This window comes from Neoarius graeffei, chromosome 10 (genome assembly GCF_027579695.1).
Source record: "Neoarius graeffei isolate fNeoGra1 chromosome 10, fNeoGra1.pri, whole genome shotgun sequence".
NCBI lineage: Eukaryota > Metazoa > Chordata > Actinopteri > Siluriformes > Ariidae > Neoarius > Neoarius graeffei.
In genome coordinates, this window is record NC_083578.1 from 58,823,312 (window position 1) to 58,843,635 (window position 20,324).

At 38.6% G+C, this 20,324-nt stretch overlaps 1 protein-coding gene across 1 annotated transcript in view; it reads left to right on the plus strand.

The window, feature by feature from the left end:
- The first annotated feature begins 16,584 nt into the window (after positions 1–16,584).
- The window catches only part of gid8a (GID complex subunit 8 homolog a (S. cerevisiae)), a 35,665-nt gene continuing 31,925 nt past the window's right edge, over positions 16,585–20,324 (plus strand). The window contains exons 1-2 of the mRNA XM_060931950.1: positions 16,585–16,661; positions 17,216–17,365. Of these exons, the coding sequence (XP_060787933.1) occupies positions 17,245–17,365 (121 nt within the window). The 5' untranslated portion in view covers positions 16,585–16,661; positions 17,216–17,244. The remainder of the gene's footprint in view (positions 16,662–17,215; positions 17,366–20,324) is intronic.

The following is a 20,324-nucleotide window of genomic DNA, read 5'->3' on the forward strand; positions in this document are numbered from 1 at the left end:
TAAAAGATATTAAAAATATTTCACTTTTTAACGTACTACTATTTATTTGAACACAACTGTATTTGGGTTTTTGTTTGTTTGTTTTTTGCAGAACTAATACAAACTTTATATTTGTCTCATCTGGCTGAAGAATCCTGTTCCAGTCAAAGCTCCAGTAGACGCCATAGCCATGGTGTCAAAATGTAGATTTGGACACTTTTTGGACATCGTTTGAAAATGTCCAACCCTAATCCTTAGAGAAATGTTTGCCTGTCTAACATCCTTCTCACTGTGTGAAGGGGCAAAATTCACTTGCATCCTGTTCCAGGCAGGTTCATGACAGTGTCAGTGGATTTCAACTTCTTAATGATTGTCCTAGATGGCAAGGTGGTGCAGTACTTAGCACTGTTGCCTCACAGCAGGTTCTCGGTTTGAACCTGCTGACTGACTGGAGCCTGTCTGTCTGTGTGGAGTTTGCATCTTCTCCTCATGCCTGTGTGGGTTTCCTCCGGGTACTCCAGTTTCTTCTCACAGTCCAAAGACATGCAGGTCTACTGGCTACTCTAAATTGAGTATGAATCAATCTCTCTCTCTCTCTATGCGCACGCACACGTGTGTGTGTTAGCCCTGTGATTGATTGATAGATAGATAGATAGATAGATAGATAGATAGATAGATAGATAGATGGATAGATGGATGGATGGATGGATGGATGGATGGTGACCTGTCCAGGGTGTATCCTGTTTCTTGCCAAATGTCAGCTGGGGATTGGCTCCAGCTCACCTGTGTAATGGATAAGCAGTATAGAAAATGAATGAATTATTGTCTTAACAGGTGCATGTTCGGCATGCAATAATTTTATAGCCATTCTCTGGCCTTTTTTTATTATTTGTATATTCTCTGATCTTGCTGATGTTGAATGATTAAAGGACTGTGGCCTCTGTTACAGTTTTTGTTCACAAGCATTTCTAGGGGTGCCAATAATTGTGATAAATTTTCGTTTTTTAGAACAAATTTACTTCAATTAAAGGTTAGATGCCTCTCATATTTCAGGAACAGATTAAGATGATTACTGTAAGCACAGTTGTTTTTAATAACGTTGGTTGGTTGGTTGGTTGGTTGGTTGGTTGGTTGGTTGGTTTCCATCTTTACCACGGGGGCCAATAATCCTAGAGCAGACTGTAGGTCAAATGAATAAAAAAAGATTGATGTACTCCACAAATTGAACAAAATATGATAAATCAGAAATCGTGTTTTCCCTGCACTGCATTGTCATGCAATTAGATTTGAATTTGCATATTTATTGTCTTCCTGGATATTAGCAGGACCCACTTTCAAGCCACAGCGGCCTATCTGAGTATGTTAATCTGGAAATTGTGCAATTCTGTTTTTAATTAAATATTCCATATTCTTGCTTTTCTTCACCTCTTTACACACCGTTGAATCTGTCGGGTGTTAAACCAATATACACCAGAGAGCTGATGTTGGGGAAATGAAGCAGTCGATCATAGCTTCATAAGCTAATACTGCAGAGTTCCCATCATCCCAACACTGACCTTGTATACTATTCTGTTCCCAGAGATCACTTATTACATTCAGTATAAATTTCCGTGTACCAAAACTGAAGTGAAAGTCAACTCAATAATTTTGAGGTATTTTGTTTATTTGACATTCTCTGTGCGACCTCTAGCATGTTACGACCAACAGGAAGGTCACAAGCTTTCCAATGAGACAAGTGAATCCAAAAGACAAAGGAAAGTAAAGGGAATTAGAAAGATACAAACACAACACTCTAGGACATTTTATTAAAAAATAATAATAATAATAATTTAAAAAATAATAATAATAATAAGTGACACTTGTGTGCTGGAAGGATATTCAATTAGGAGGTATTTTATTTAAAAGAACAAAGGTATTGATATAGGATGACATTGGTGTGGCGGAATGATAAGGAACACATTCATCTTTACTCATATTCACTTTTAAAGTTCTGGAAACACATAGAAGCAAAATGAAGGCTGAAGCCAAATATTTAATCACTGGACAAACTGCGTTTATTATTCATAAATGTATGATTATTATGCATTTTCAGAATCGTATTCAATCTATTCACCTACAGGGTGACCAAATCAGACAAAACACCACAAATCTCTTTCCTCCTATGGACGTGCGCGTCATTATCCAGCCATTTACTGTAAACCTAATCTCAGGCCATTTAACACTGAGCTATAGGCTAAAGCTCAACTATCTGATGCTCATTAGCCATCTGATGCGCTCTGACACGTTTGCTGTAATGTGAGCAGGCTTTAAAGACCAGATGGAGGAGGGGATCTACAGATATCAAAGTTGCTATTTTTCTATCACGCTCCTGGGAAAGCAGAAAGAAAGAAAGAAAAAGCCCGTGTCGGCTGAGCGCCTGTAAATTCATGGCGCTGTAATTCTCCACGTTATTGTCTCCGCTCATTCCTTCCCACAGAACATCTCACAGATGAATCCTGCAGTTTTCGAGGAGCCTCTCTTGGCATTCACCGCGTGCCTTAATTGTATCGGATATTAAATCAAGGTCCGCCGTGAACACGCAGAGCTGGAGCCCGGGGTCGACAGGAGAAGCTGCGATCTGCCGCATTAAACCGCTGACGATTAAAATCCCTCAGTCTGACTAGCGGCTCGCTCACATCCACCGCACAGCACAGCGCGGCTTTACAGCGCCAGAGCAGCGCACTGACTGCAGGCCGCCGGCCTGTTTTTATCGCCGCTGAATTAAACAGCTCGCATCCAAGCTGCCACGGCTATTGTCCTTCAGTCAGCCAGGCTTTTTTTTTTTTAGACACCCCTGACAATCCCTTTTGCAAAACTTAAAATCTCCACCAATTTATTGACGCATCACAAATAATCTAAATACACAATGAACATTATAAGAAATCCAGAGCGCGCTCTCTACTGTACCTTTGCATCTGAAACCTAATCACAAAAAACCCTAATATAATATAATATAATATAATATAATATAATATAATATAATATAATATAATATAATATAATATAATATAATTCTCGGTGCTGGAAGCCTATCTTCCATCCTTCTGCTCAATAGACAAACAATAACGGTTCAATTTCTTCACACCCCTGTAGCTTCTATTTTTTAAAATATGAAAATAAACCTTTCAAAGCCCCTCCCGAACATTTTATCCCAGAAAATAAATAAATAAATAAATAATAATCAAAACGTCACGGCGGCACCGACTCGGTTTTCAAGCATCTCTGTAAACAAAGGTTTCCTTCGCCGAGGATCTTTTCACTCAACCTGAGCGTCCTGCCTGCATCCAGTTGGACTCGGGCACCTCATTTGAAGCGAACGGACACAAAATGGAGCTTATTCCCTTCGTTATCTCCCTCTGCCGCAACGCTCAGGTCTGTCGTTTGAGCTCAGGTCCAGTGTTGCAGAGATTCCTTGTGCGCTCCTCAGCCCTGCTCTGCCCTGCTCTGCTCTGCTGATGATAAAGCTCAGCGCAAAGAGGATTACACTGGGACAAGGTGACGTCATGACAAGGGCCGAGAGTCCCTCCCCCCTCTTTCTAACCCGTTATAACCAAATCCCCATCAGCAGAATATGCCCTTGAAAATCAGCCACACTGACATTCACGGAGAAGCAAAATGACTTGATTTGAAAAAAAATTATTATTAAAAAAAAAAACACCAACCCTGTAATGCTAGGTTATACAGTCTGTGCATCCACAACACAATGCTGGGTTTTTTTTTTCTTCTGACAATGGAATCAATCTGAGCTCAAGACTGAAAATAAACTAGTAAATAAATTCGTAAAATAGTGTAATAGTTTAAAAAAAAGCCTATTTATGTATACTGCAGACTCCTGAGCTTGTAAACATACAGGCTAGGTTACTGTGCAGCACTGATTAAACGACGCAGAGTCAACATGAAGCAAAATGGCGCAGGCACCTGCTCATTCCTCACACTGCGACCTCATCCCATCCTTCTCCTCACACCAAACAGCGCTCCTTCAAATGACTGCGCTGATTATCTACAGCACTCTATTCAGCCTTCCGCCGCTCAGTGTCTTCTTACTGCTTTATAATCTAGTTTAGTACTCTTACTCCGGTTATTCGGATTTTGAAGCGTCCTCACATCATGGCCTTCTCCTATTCCGTTAGGAAGGCGCAGCTCGTTGAAGTGTCCGGAAATTTGCTAAAACGTGGTGCGGTTTCTTGTTTTTTTTTTTTTGGGGGGGGGGGGGGGGGGTTTGGGTTGTCCTTTTACGGGTGCTGGAGGGAGGAGCCCCCACTTCCGTCTCTCTCTCTGCATTACAATACGGCCGCAGCTCATTCATTTCCATTCATTTGGCCGCTGTGCTGTGAGGCTCTTTGAGTGGACAGTCCCAGTCCGAGCGGGGCCTCTCCATTACAACGAGCCGCGAACACAACACAGAGCTGAGGGCAACTGCAGTAGCTCGCCTTTAGTCATGCAGAGGGTTGGCTGTGACTGAGCGCTGTTGTTATTTACCATCATTTAAACGAAAACTCGAAGAAAGCAACTTGATTCATCACACACTTGTGAAATTCCTCTCTGCGTTTAACCCATCTGAAGCAGTGAACACACACACATGACTCGGACACGGACAGAACATGCAAACTCCACACAGAAAGGCCCCTGCCGGCTGCGAACCCAGAACCTTCTTGTTGTGAGGCTACCATGCTAACCACTTACACCACTGTGCCACCAAAAAAAAAAAAAAAAAAAAGACAGAAAGACAGTTCAGCTGCAGTAACAACCCCTATTGACTTCTTTCTGGAAGGGCCCAGATGTCTGACCCTGTCAGTTAAACTATTTGGGAATGCAATATAATACTCATCTCATCTCGTTATCTCTAGCCGCTTTATCCTGTCCTACAGGGTCGCAGGCAAGCTGGAGCCTATCCCACCTGACTACGGGCGAAAGGCGGGGTACACCCTGGACAAGTCGCCAGGTCATCACAGGGCTGACACATAGACACACCTACGGTCAATTTTAGAGTCACCAGTTAACCTAACCTGCATGTCTTTGGACTGTGGGGGAAACCGGAGCACCCGGAGGAAACCCACGCGGACAAGGGGAGAACATGCAAACTCCGCGCAGAAAGGCCTTCGCCAGCCACGGGGCTCGAACCCACGACCTTCTTGCTGTGAGGAGACAGTGCTAACCACTACACCACCGTGCCGCCGCAATATGATACTCATCTCATCTCATTATCTCTAGCCGCTTTATCCTGTCCTACAGGGTCGCAGGCAAGCTGGAGCCTATCCCACCTGACTACGGGCGAAAGGCGGGGTACACCCTGGACAAGTCGCCAGGTCATCACAGGGCTGACACATAGACACACCTACGGTCAATTTTAGAGTCACCAGTTAACCTAACCTGCATGTCTTTGGACTGTGGGGGAAACCGGAGCACCCGGAGGAAACCCACGCGGACAAGGGGAGAACATGCAAACTCCGCGCAGAAAGGCCTTCGCCAGCCACGGGGCTCGAACCCACGACCTTCTTGCTGTGAGGAGACAGTGCTAACCACTACACCACCGTGCCGCCGCAATATGATACTATTTAATTTAATTTTATTTATAGGCTACTAATTATTTTTAATTTATTAATTAATAATTCATCTCCATAACTGTGAAAGAGACGAGCATTCATAATCAAAAAATAAAAATGACAAAATAATTCCCTGTATTTGCAATGACACAAAAATTGAAAATATATTAATAAGATATCTAAGCCCCTTTAATATTATTCCAGGTATTGTCTTCTTGATATAAATTGGGTCAAATTGTTGACCCAATTTATCGAGATGACAATCCCCAGAAGTGGACATTAAATCTATTCTGGTGTTCCACTCCAACTCCCTGTCCCTTACCACATCTCTCTCCCATCTCTTCTTGACAGACCACCCATCCACACCACACCCCACACCCCACATGCCTTCCACCCTCTGCATCCTCTGTTCTCCAATCTTCCTCCCACGTGTGCATCTCTGAGTAGCATGAGATCCACTCTGGCCCACATGGTCTCGGATGATTGGCTCAGCTGCTTGATTCAAGTTTACTATGGCAACCATGATTCTGTCGCCCAGCAACGGCTTTTCTTTCACCCCACTAACTAGTGGAAGACCCCCCCTTCCCCATCACCAACAGTCCATGGTGCAGTGGGTGGTGTGAGGCGTAAGGATGAGTGGGCCACTCTGATCTACTCCAGTATGGATTATCTGGAGAGTGACATAAGAAGGCTAGTAGCAGAAATTGTGGGCTCTAAATGATATAACCTAACTATTACATTCGAACCTGAAACCAGAAAGAACAGAACTCTAAATCTGTCCTTCATTCTAACTTATTTTTAGTCACATACTTTTATGTGGGTTTGCATAACTGGTCAGTCATACACATATAAACTGTGTCATATACAATTTGGCATCAGTTAGTACATTCATCATTTAAAAAAGTATATGTGTTATTTCTCCACTTCAGATTTGGACAAGCACAGACACAATAATGACATCATATGTCCTGAAAATTATTTGATTCTCTCTCTCTCTCTCTCTCTCTCTGTTTCTTGGCATATTGACATGTCTGCCTCACAGATTTTTTTTGATGACTCATTTCCTTTCTGAACATCTGAGGCATAATCCAAAAACTTCTGTGCATTTTCCACAGGACATTTTAAGCATAGTCTATGCTATGATTTGATTTGAGTAAATTACCTGCACTGTGCATCTTAAAGACATAAATTAGGTCAGGCACCCCCTCAGGATGGAAGGTCACATGCAAATGTTGCTCTGAGGGTGTGTCAGCATCTGTCTGTGTGTGTGTGTGTGTGTGTGTGTGTGTGTGTGCGCGCACGGGGAGGCGTGTGTGCAGATGGGTGTGCCTGCTACGCTTATTCATGCTTTAATTTCCATATATTAATATATTAGTTACCCTCCAACTCTGAGTCTCTACCCATCTATTTCTCTTACGCTTTGTTCTCTGACACCATCCCCCTTGTACAGCACTCATGATATGAGCAGACCTCTTAATTGTAACTATCTGGTTTGTTCAAATAATACTATAATAAATTTTGGTTTCATAATTACATCATTTTTTGTAAACTTCATAAAATGGTGTTGGGTAGTTTAAAATTCACTGATCACATGTCACAAAAATGTGCAATGTTTCGAAACATTGTTAGTCACAACAAATTGGAGCTTCTATCCTCCATTAAGCAGATGTGTTTCTACAGAACGCTTGATTGCATTCCATCAACCCCCTCCTTATGAAGAGACAGTGAGGGTCTAATTTCTAATCACAGACATTTGCATTTGAAAATGATGACTAATTAATCTGGCTCATTTAGGGCATTTCTCACAAGTGGGAAGAATATAGTCATTTATTATATTGTCTATACAACACAACTCAAATCACCATAAAAAGCCAATCAGCCTCCTGTTCCCCCTTTCTGTAATTAATAGACAAATAAAATAAAAAAGTGGAGAAAGTCGATAAACACATCTCTCTCTCTTGCTCTCTCTCTCTAAAAAATGGAATTTTATATATATATATATATATATATATATATATATATATATATATATATATATATATATATATATATATAACAGTTATTCCATGAAATCGAGTCGTACACGAGCTGACAGCTGATGAGGCGCGTAGTGCCGAGCTGGCTATAAACCATGTACGACGGGATTGAGTGGAATAACTGTTTTATTATATTCACGTTCACTGGATCTTGAGGAACAGAGCATTTTTATTTTTTTGCAAATTTGATAAATAAAAACTTTATACAAAACGTCCACCAAAATAATTTCTGCTTAGAATGTAAACAAACTGACTAAATGACCATAGCAGTTTGTGAAAAAATGCTATAATAATAATAATTCTTGAAAAATTAAAAAAATATACGTTCTTACCATCAAATACTTTCATGCGATTGCTCATCTCCAGTGAATGTGGATAGAATGAATATATATAAGAATTATTATTTAAGCATTTTTGACAAATTGCTACTGTCATTTCGCCAGTTTGTTTATATTCTAAAGTGGAAATGATTTTGTCAGACGTTTTGTATAAAGTTTTTATTTATCGAATTTGTAAAAAAAAAAAGCTGTTTCTCAAAATCCAGTGAATGTGAATATAATGAAACAGTTAAAACAGTGCCTTGTCGGCTATTACTTCATGTATGACTCAATTTCATGGAATAACTGTTAAATATATAACACAGACCTGAGTGTTTTACTGAGAAATACACCACTCACAATTTTTATACAAACAACACCCGGAACATCAAGAACTACATCTGTGACATATTTTCCAATATCCTCACTCATCAGGAAATCGATGAATTGTTTTGATAACTTTGGGTACTTTTTGTTTGTGAATGAGTGTATATAATTTAAAAAAAAATCAAACGTTGGCTTGAAGATATGAAGTTTATCTTCTCATGTTGAAAAATTTGTATTTTTCATGCAAAATACATTGTGGATCTGAGTGTCATATTTAAATAATATTGGCTGGCTTTGAGTGGTATATTATATATTCTGATATATATCTGATGTACCTGATATACCATGAAAAAGTCAGCCAATATTATTATTATTATACATACACACTCTCTTCATATCAGCATTCTCCAAGGCCAATGCTAGCTTACCCATGAGTTGGTGCTGTTAGCACGGCAGTGAAGTCACCTTTCAGCCACTGTAGCGTTCATTAGCATGGCAGTGCAGTTACCTGCTGAGTTACTTTTAAAATCAACATTGACAGCTACACACAACGGAACGACCTGGCAGACAAAATTCTCTCAAAATCTTCCCTATTTAATAAAACAAACCTGGTAGCCATGTTTGTTTACAAATTGTCACAGTTGCTTGCTAGCGTGGAAGTTTTACGTCTCCGAGGTGTCTCTTTTCCAGTTTTTTCGATGTCCATTGGTATGTTTTTCTCTTATATAAGAAGAATTTACAGTATAATGAAGCTTTGGTAGCCTGTCAGGTGTTCAGTGCATCTTTAGTTTCAGTTTTCAGTTTATTTATTTTGTGCTTAATTATAGTAGAGCTAATCCTAGCAGTAGTACTAGATTAGCCTCATTTTTCTCTTTCCTGGCAGACAAAGAAATGGTTCTGCACATGCAGCAGAAAAGTTGTCTCACTGGATATTTTCATGAGCTTCGATGTGTGATGTCGTGTTGTCTTGACAACATGCAATGTTGTAACAATATTGCACACTCATTCTCCATTAGGTAAAGTGGTGTAATACACGTAGGATAACCGATATGATAGCAATATTGTATGCTATCAAACCAAATGAATGAAACCCACTAGAAGGGAACAGAATACTGTACATGTTTTTATGCCATGGAAAAAGTGTCATGTATGTATAATCATTTCCGATATTTCACTCCACTGACATCACTCCCAATGTTTTCTTGCGGACTTGACGCACATCGTCAAAATGTCAAACCGGTTCAAAATTAAAATCCTGTTGATTAATTTGCGTATTTTTTGTGGATGCATCCATATAAGAAAGAATATTGTGGTACGAAGTGGTACGAAGATATGAAATTTATCTTCTCTTGTTGAAAATACAGTATGTTCACCACTCAAAGATAAACTTCATATCTTCACGTGACCTTGTAATATCCTCTATATATAAAACTTCACGATTACTGTATTTTAATAAATATTTTCACATGAACCCAAAACAAAGACTGTATCCATATAGAGATAAAGAAAGGCTTTGAAACAATTTTTTAATAATGTAATTGTCAGGGATAGGTTGGAAGACGGATGTAAGTGCAGAAGCGTTTCATTAATAAGAGACAGCATGCAGGCAAACAATCCAAATCGGCAGGCAAAAACCTGAGACGAGAAAGCATGCGAAAGGTTGAGCGAGGCACAAACAGGTTATCACAGGCACAATCAAGAAACAAGGAGACAGGAAATCAGGAAAACAAACAAGGAACTAAGACTCGGTAAAGTGTCTACAACGTAGCGCAATACTTTGCAGTGAGCGTGTGTTTACACAGTCTTTATATAGTGGCGCTGATTGCGCCTTAATTCAGTGTAGGTGAGCATCGTTAATGGCACGCATGTGAGAGTCCGCTTGGCGCGTGCGCTGTTCGGAGCATACCTGAGAATCCATCTGATGCACGCGCCACAGCACGCAGGTGTAACAGTAATAACTAGAAAGTCATTAAGGAGTGAGTTTGTGGTTTAACTCATGTTCTAATCATTCCTGAAATCAATGCATGAAATCTAAACACTCAGGTGTCTGCATTGACTGACATGGCTACACCACTGAAAAAAAAACACGTAAATTTACAGTATCCTACTGGCAGTAACATTGCCAGTTAGTGTAATAAATATTTGCAGATATTTACTGTAATGCTTGTTTACAGTAATGACGCATTTTAAACTGTACTTTTATAGGACTTCATATTCATATAAATAAACACCTTGATAACTGCTGTTCTTACTGGCCTTCATGGCAAAACCTCTTAATTTCAGCACATCTTTGGCTGTTTGAGAAGAAAGAAAGCACAACTTTATTCATCATACACTTGTGAAATTTCCTCTCTGCATTTAACCCATCTGAAGTAGTGAACACACACATGCGCAATGAGCACACACACATACCCAGAGCAGTGGGCAGCCATGCTAATAGCACCCAGGGAGCAGTTGGGAGTTAGGTGCCTCGCTCAAGGGCACCTCAGCTCAAGGCCGTCCCATATTAACCTAACCGCATGTCTTGGGATTGTGGGGGAAACTGGAGCACCCGGAGGAAACCCAAGCAGACAACATGCAAACTCCACACAGAAAGGCCCTTGCCGGCTGGTGGGTTCGAACCCAGAACCTTCTTACTGTGAGGCAACCATGCTAACCACTACACCACCATGCCGCCCAACATTTGGAGTTCTCTCACGCTCCAAATGTTCTCCCCATATCTTACCCATTCTTTAAAATTTTCTGGTTACCCATCTTTTACACTTTTATCTTTTCCTCACCCACAGATATAAAGCTGTGCCTGATAGTGATCCCTGGATTTAGACTTTTCACCATGGATGGCAAGTTTTTCACTGTTGTGGTACCAAAACTTATGATTTCACTCCCACAGAACCTCAGTAAAATCTCTCCTTGATCTTCTCATTTGAATCATAGCTCAAAATCCAGTTTTTCTCTCAGTGTTCTCACTGTGGAACTCAGTGCTCAGGTCTCCTATAGTGGGAAGAAGCTCTCATGGGCCCTAAACTAAAAAGATGGGAAGGGAATTTGAGCACAAAGACTATAAGAGGCCTAGAAACTTTTGGTCTGGTCTTCTTAATGCTGTATATTATCTTTATACACACTCTCTCTCTCTCTCTCTCTCTCTCTCTCTCTCTCTCTTTATGTAACCCCTCTATGCCCCTTATTACTTGTAGTTAGTACCTGTATCAGTGTGACATACTGTGCTGCTCCCTTGTCTTTTTTATGTCTTGTTTTATAAGAGGATTTATTAATTATTGACTTAAAAGGAGCTTATATATAATCTTATATACAATCACTGGACACTTTAATACAAACTTGTTCTTGATTCTAAGATTCCTGTTCTTGGCTGGCAGGTGTGGAATCCAGTGTGGTTTTCTGCTGTTGCATGCTGAGCTGCTTTTCTGTGCGCTGTGGTACTAAAGAGTTGCCATGAGTTGCTATATCCTCCCTGGCAGCCTGAAAAAAAAAATCTGATCATTTTTCTCTGACCTCTCTTATCAACAACGTGTTTCCACCCACAGAACTGTTGCTCACTCAACGTTTTTTGTTTTTCGCACCATTCTGTGTAAACTCTAGAGACTGTTGTACGTAAAAACCCCAGGAGATCAGCAGTTTCTGAAATACTCAAACCAGTCCATCTGGCACCAACACCCATGCCAAAGTGAAAGTCACAGAGATCACAATTTTTCCCATTCTGATGTTTGAAGTGAACATTAACTGAAGCTCTTGATTTGTATCTGCATGATTTTATACATTGTGCTGCTGTTAAGGGATTGGCTGATTAGAGACCTGCATAAAACAGCAGGTGTATGGGTGTACCTAATAAAGTGGCTGGTGAGTGTATAAGGAGATAATCTTCTTGTTGTTCTTCTGCTTCTTATTCTCTACAAGTTCAGTTCACTTATTACACAAACCCTCTCAAGTCCGTTCTAACACTTCATGGTCCATAAATTAGGAAATGTAAAGAAAGAAATCTCTGTAACATGCCCCTTTTCCACCAAAGCAGTTCCAGGGCTGGTTCGGGGCCAGTGCTTAGTTTGGAACCGGGTTTTCTGTTTCCACTGACAAAGAACTGGCTCTGGGGCCAGAAAAACCGGTTCCAGGCTAGCACCAACTCTCTGCTGGGCCAGAGGAAAGAACCGCTTACATCAGTGGGGGGGCGGAGTTGTTAAGACCAACAACAATAACAAGACCGCGAAAGATCGCCATTTTTAAGCGACGAGAAGCAGCAGCTGTACAAACGTGAAGTCATCCATTATTATTATTGTTGTTGTTGTTGCTGCTGCTGCTTCTTCCATGTTGTTTTTGCTTCGATATTCGCGCCAAGGTTTATGCAAACGTAGCGCCGTAACTGACGTATACAGCGATGCAATGATGTATACAACAACGCAACTGACGTATACGGCGACGTAATGACATGTCTTCCTTTAGCACCGCGAGCTATGGAAAAGCAAACTGGTTCTCAGCTGGCTCACAAGTTGAACAAGTTGTGAACCAGCACAAGCACTGGCTCCGAACCAGCCCTGGAACTGATTTGGTGGAAAAGGGGTAACAGAGGACTCGTTGAGAAAGCTGGTCTACAAACATCCATAAGGTCAATTTGATCGGTTTTGTTGTTTTCAAAATACTGAAATTCTTTCTAATCTTTTTAGCCTGAGTACTCAGCGAACTTCAGCTAGCCTTTGCCAGAGACAAAATGGATCGATTTTTAGTACCTAAAGCTACAGTGAGTGAGGAGACAGAGTCTGGGCCAAGCAAAAAAAGAAGGAAGTATGACCACGATTATTTAAAGTTTGGATTTTCATGGACTGGATCTGAAGATGCTCCACTGCCACAGTGTGTTGTCTGCCGAGAGGTGCTAGCTAACGATGCTATGAGATGTTTAAAATGTGCAAAACAAGATGTTTTTTTTTTAAAAAGCACAGATGTTTAAAATATGTAAAAAAAAGATGTTTTAAAAAAGCACAGATGTTTAAAATGTGTAAAAAAAGAGGTTTTAAAAAAGCTCATGTTTTAAATGTGTAAAAAAGAGGTTTTAAAAAAGCTCATGTTTTAAATTCGTAAAAAAGATGTTTTAAAAAAGCACAGATGTTTAAATGTGTAAAAAAAGAGGTTTTAAAAAAGCTCATGTTTTAAATGTGTAAAAAAGAGGTTTTAAAAAAGCTCATGTTTTAAATGTGTAAAAAAGAGGTTTTAAAAAAGCTCATGTTTTAAATGTGTAAAAAAGAGGTTTTAAAAAAGCTCATGTTTTAAATGTGTAAAAAAAGAGGTTTTAAAAAGCTCATATGTTTAAAATGTGTGAAAAAGAGGTTTTAAAAAAGCTCATGTTTTAAATGTGTAAAAAAGAGGTTTTAAAAAAGCACAGATGTTTAAAATGTGTTAAAAAAGAGGTTTTTAAAAAGCTCATGTTTTAAATGTGTAAAAAAGAGGTTTTAAAAAAGCTCATGTTTAAAATGTGTAAAAAAGAGGTTTTAAAAAAGCACAGATGTGTAAAATGTGTAAAAAAAAAAGAGGTTTTAAAAAGCTCATATGTTTAAAATGTGTGAAAAAGAGGTTTTAAAAAAGCTCATGTTTTAAATGTGTAAAAAAGAGGTTTTAAAAAAGCACAGATGTTTAAAATGTGTTAAAAAAAAGAGGTTTTTAAAAAGCTCATGTTTTAAATGTGTAAAAAAGAGGTTTTAAAAAAGCTCATGTTTTAAATGTGTATAGGTTTTAAAAAAGCACAGATGTGTAAAAAAAGAGGTTTTAAAAAAGCACAGATGTGTAAAAAAAGAGGTTTTAAAAAAGCTCAGATGTTTAAAATGTGTAAAAGAAAAAAATAAAAATGTGTACAGCACCCATTTTTTAAAAATACGAATGGAACATTAGGTATAGCAACAACAAAAATTGTAAGGGGGGCGCTGTTGTTTATTTGCTCTCTGGGGGGCGCTGACTCTCCCACTCTTTGAAAAGCCCTGAGTAGCGATGTGATGCTCCGAGCCGTGTTTCTCGCGCAGAGTCTGTGCAGGTCCTGGGAGCATTTCTGCCTCAACTCGCTTTCTGTGCTTATAAACAACGACTTTCTGTGGCGTCTTCATTTTTATTATTTGATGCATTTAAGATGTAAAACCTTTTTTACATTTGTCACACTTTTAATCTGTGACGTCCACCTTTATGCTTTAACTTGTGATGCTGAAGCAAAACATGAATTAAAGTGTTACACAAAAACATTCGTCTGAAAACTGCAGTCATGTAAACCTCATCGTTTTACACGTGTGTGAATTAGTCTAATACTCATGCAGAGGTGATTATATCAGGATTATTTATTTAAAAATAAATTATACACATTTTTCAGGGAGCATTTTATTTTATTTTTTAAATTAAACTACTTCGCTTAGAAACATGCTGTAATATGGGTAAGAGAAATAAAGTTATCAATAGACTTCTGTTTTAAATTGTGCTTTTGAAAATTCTCACCCAAACATCACGATGAAGTCAGTGTGCTTTTGTAAGGGAGTCACAAAACAGACGCCTTTTGTATTTATAAATGTTAAGAGCCTAATTTAACGTTTTATGTGGATCACGTGGGAAACAAAAGGGATAAGTTCAAAGATAAGCCGACTGTGTAGTCCTATCACTCTGACTTAATAAAATATAGGGTATAGAAATCTTTTTATTGTTTATAAGGAATATGTAATAAAATATAAGATTCATTCAGATGTCGTATAATTTGAAACAAAGTAAATTAAAAAACAAACGCGTTGTCTCAGAATTCTGATGTTTTTGATGATCTTTGTGGTATCATGAAGGAATACAATGTTACAATAATTTCCTTTTGGAAGATCATATGGCCACCTTAAAAAACAAATGAACAAACAAACCCTTAAATCTCTGTGTGTGCGTGTGTGTGTGTGTGTTTAGAGGATATTAAATAGTTGCACTAAGATATGAAGTTTATTTTTGAGTGGTGAACATATTCACGAATGAGCGAAGCGAACGAGTGAAAATATTTTCCACATAGTACAGGATAAAGCGGCTAGAGATGATGAGATGAGAAGATAAACTTTATATCTTTGCGCCACCGTGTAATGTTCTTTATATTATATCAACACGTCCACACAAAAATGCACAAGTTAATCAAAAGAATTTTAAATTTGAACAGTTCGCCATTTTGACAACACGCATAAAGTCAGCGGGGAAAACACTGGGAGTGACATCATCGGAGTGAAATATTGGGAATTATTATACATACACTAACAGGACACTTTTTCCATGGAATAAAAATATGTATTCTATTGCCTTCTAGTGGGTTTCATTCATTTGGTTTGATAGCATGCAATATTATTATCATATCGCTTATGTGTATTATGCCACTCTACACAATGGAGAATATGTGTGCAATATTGTTACTATATTGCACGTTGCACAGACAACATGACGTCACATGTCAAAGCACGAATATCCGATGTAAAGTTTTTCTGCAGCACATGCGCACAGCCATTTTTGTGTTCACCGGGAAACAGAGACACGTTGAACACCAGAAAAGCTATCAAAACTTCATTAGATATTCTTCACACATATTTACAAGAGTAAAACATACCAGCGGACATTTAAAAAAAACAGGAAAAGAGAGTGTATAATAATAATAATGGCATTTTTTCATGGTATATCAGATATATTCCACTTAGTTAACATGATACTTAACTCATTTTCAACTTGTTCAATATCATGCTAGCTGAATGGAATATATCTGATATACCACTCAACACCAGCAAATATTATTTAAATATGTCACTCAGATCCGCGATGTATTTTGTATGAAAGTAAAACACTTGTGTCAATGTATATATTATATTATGGCAGCATGGTGGCGTAGTGGTTAGCGCTGTCGCCTCACAGCAAGAAGGTCCGGGTTTGAGCCCCATGGCCAGCGAGGGCCTTTCTGTGCGGAGTTTGCATGTTGTCCGCGTGGGTTTCCTCCGGGTGCTCCGGTTTCCGCCAAAGACATGCAGGTTAGGTTAACTGGTGACTCTAAATTGACCGTGAGTGTGAATGGTTGTCTGTGATGTGTCAGCCCTGTGATGACCTGGCGACTTGTCCAGGGTGTACCCTGCCTTTCGCCCATAGTCGGCTGGGATAGGCTCCAGCTTGCCTGCGACCCTGTAGAACAGGATAAAGCGGCTAGAGATAATGAGATGAGATTATATACTCTATGACTGGTTAGAACGTTATTATTCAGTGTGAGTGAGAATAAAGTAGTTCACAAACAACGGATTTGGCAACCTGAACAGCTTTGCCACAGCAACCATGACGTCACTGTTCTGGCCAATCACAAAGCTCCTCTGAAATCTCGTTCTGAACGCCTTATTGTATCGCGTGATTTCAGTCTCAGGCCCACTACCGTCGCCAATACTTATTTTGTAAGTATTTTATCATAAATGAATGTCTTTTATATATTTAGACAACAGAAGCGGACTGTTATCAGGATTATTCATCTGCATGTGCATTTTGCTTCAAGCCTTTTGGGCTTTTTTGTGTCGTTTCAGTGACAGTCGTTTTAAGTTTCAGGCTCGATTGTTTTGATTCCTCTTGAGGCCGCCATTATTTTGGTCACTACTGAGAATAATATCAAACGGGTAGCTTTGTCGCAAATGCATGTTAAAAAGCATTTAAACGCTTCTGGGCGATACCGGTTTAGTTTTTAATGTAAAACTGATTGTCCTGAAGTGAAGTGTCGTTAACCTGCGTTTAACTGCACAACGATACGAGGCTGAAAACACCGCGAAAATACGAAACGCTGCTGCAGCTGCGCTTTCATTCGTTCATTCACTGCTGACCAACTGTTGCATGTCCCTGGCAGGAAAGCCAAGCTGTCTCAGGTCCTTTAAAGGGTGTCCTATAGTTTAAAGCAGAAGCGTTTCTTTTTCAAGATGGCTGTTTTATCTTAGTGCATTGTCTTTCGACTTAAATGCAGTTTTTTCGGAGAAACCACTCCACGGATCCATGATGAGTTATGCGGAAAAGCCTGAAGATGTCACCAAGGAGGAGTGGATGGAGAAACTGAATAATGTGCACATCCAGAGAGCAGATATGAACCGCCTCATCATGAACTATTTAGTAACTGGTATGTAAGTTTTTCATTTGATTATGGGTCTGTCTCAGAAACTGCGTACTGTGGGGGAACCCCACTAAATATACTCAGTCAACAAACTATACGGTTTTGAATGATGAAAGAAATAATACAGATAAAACTAAATCTTTGATGTGAATACTCTGCAGAATTTGGCAAAAATTCTGCAAGTTTGTGGAAAAATGATCTGGGACATGATAAATGGTTGACTACATCACATTCCCTTAAAAAGGTTGTAGTCCACTGAAAAGTCTACAGTTATCACTAATTGTATTTTAAGTTGTAACTTTATACACCCAAGGATTGGTGTGCTCACAGAATAATCATAACCGTAATAAAACATCATGCAAAATATTTGATCACCGTTGTAACTCCATTTTCCACAAACCCAAAACCAATACGATCGTGTGTTTTGATCTAAACGGAAAGCCTCAGGGTCAAGGTCACTACCTCACCAACAGTGGTAACTTAAAATCACTACGCCATATAAAAATTTAGTTATAAATCTACAATTTTGTTTTTTAAAACGAAAGTTGAAAGTTAGGTGTAGAATATGTTTCTTACAGAATGTTACGATGGTAGCTGGTCTTGTATGAATTTCTGAGCTATAAAATGAGTTGTGGTCTATTTTTTACCGTAGCGTGTTATTTGTGTGCGGGGAAGGACACACATTAACAATTTGCATGTGTAGAATGGAATTTTCCACTCCAGCAGTTAGAAGTTGATCGTGCGGTCTTTCTGTTATGCAAGTGATCTGTTCGGACGTTATCATTGAAAAGGTGAGTTTTGACAGTTTTATTTTGTTTTAGTCTTGCAGTATAAGGCAATAGAATGTTTGTTTGTTTCTTTTTCATCTTACTTTCATATTTCGTAGTGTTTGTGTATTTTTGGCCAATATTTTGCAACCATGGTCAATTTAGATCGAACTTTTGATAGAATCTACGGCCAGTCATTTTGCCCCGCCCCCGCCTCGCGCTCCGTCTGGTGCGGTAGTGATGTCCCGTTGCTCGCACGCCGCAGCAGAGACCCGCGCGACCTTCAGCTGGTACAATTGCTGTTCTTTTACCACCGCCGTTATTCTCATCTTTCCGGTGTGTTCTTGATTTTTCCATTGTGTCCTATTTCGCCATATCAAATACCCAAAATGTATCATATTATTCATATTTAACTGAGTAATCAATTCAGTCATCATAACTTGGAATTTTTAACCCAAGCACTCAAAAAGAGGAAATTTATTCAATATTTTCACTCATCTGTGAAGGAGAGGCTTTAATTCTTCATGATGATATTTTATATGTAAATCAATTTTACAAAAGCATTTGAATTGTAATCAAAAAAACTTTCCACAGTGGAGGCCAGATAAAGCAAGATACTATCTTTATTCTTATTAAACATGAAACATTCTTATTATTCAAAAGAAACATTAAGTGTTGGGTAAATGCAAAAAAAAAAAAAGTAAAATTAGAAAATTTATTTTTTGACCATAATGTCCCAAATGAGAGACCAGTTTCTGAGACGGACCCTTATATTCACATTTGTGTGTAGGAATTTGTCTAGATTAATTTTAATATACAAGATGTGTCATGGACTTGTTTATATCCATGGAAATAGTTACTTATGTCCTCATGATAATACTGGAGTCAGTACCTGTTCAAGTCATAATTTTAAATTCAAACAACATAAGGTTGTGTGTTTTTATTCTTTTTCCCTAGAACCGTTAGACTTTGGAACCATCTGCCGAGAACTACTAAGAAAGTAGTTCTTTAGAGACGTTTAAAGTTAAGGCTCTTCAGTACTTAAGTGATTTAATTTGTCATGGTAGTTCTGGGGCTGTCCACTTTCTGCCCAGTTTCTACTAAAATGCTTAAAATGCGAAAATGCGAAAAATTAACATTTTGTTAATCAGTCCTTGAAAAAAAATCTCCCAGTCTTACTTGCCCACTGGGCAAGCAGCACCCGAAACATACTCACCTGAAAAACAATTCCACTTGCCCAGAGCTTTATTTTATTTTGGAGAGGACAGAATGCAATTGATTTTTTTTTTTTTAAATGTAAGTGAAGCAGCATAATTATCATAAATCCACAAAACCGTAACACCAATATATGCAGACACATTCAGAAAGAAAAGTTCTAGTAGTAGAGGAATTAATAATTTAGGGTATATTAAGCTGTAGAGTTTTGAAAGGGTATAATAATAATGCTGGAGCTTTGTTTCTGTTATCAAAGGAACACGGTCCTGTGCAAAGTGTCACTGTGGAACCAGAGTGTAGAAATGAACCTACAGTTCAAGAGAGTTCTACACACACTGAACTTTACAACAGCTGCACGCATGTGTAATGGAAATAAATAGACTAAGGCAGGAAAAACTATTTTGGATCAAATTCTTACTGTCCGTTACACACTGATCAACCCGTGTGACTCAGCTGTGCCTTTGAATCAAGAATAAATGAAGAGGGAACTGAACATTAACTGTTTATTGAAATAATAATAATAATAATAATAATAATTATTATTATTATTATTATTATTATATATTATAACTATAGCTACAACTGGAATGTGCTGATTCTGTTAGTGTTTGTAATTATTGTACCATCCACCATTAGATAAAATTAAAATAAAATCTTACAATATTGTTTGAAAGTCTAGATCGATATATTTTATTTTACAAATAATAACACCAGATATTGTTTTAACAGTAATAAGCATCACTGTATAAATGACAAAGTGCAGATAGCTGTGTAACTAAATGTCCTTGGGGTTGCTGAGACATGGACGAGTGGGAATAAGATCTAGCCCACAGTTCAAGTCAAAGCTCTTTGAGAGTAAATGCTTTGGCTCTTGCAACATTCTTTTTCCAAAAGCTGGTGTCGGGGGGGGAGTCTTTACACAAAGCAGGTTTTCTTGCTTCTGTAGTTTTTTAAAACTGTTCTTCCATGTTGAGATTTTTCGG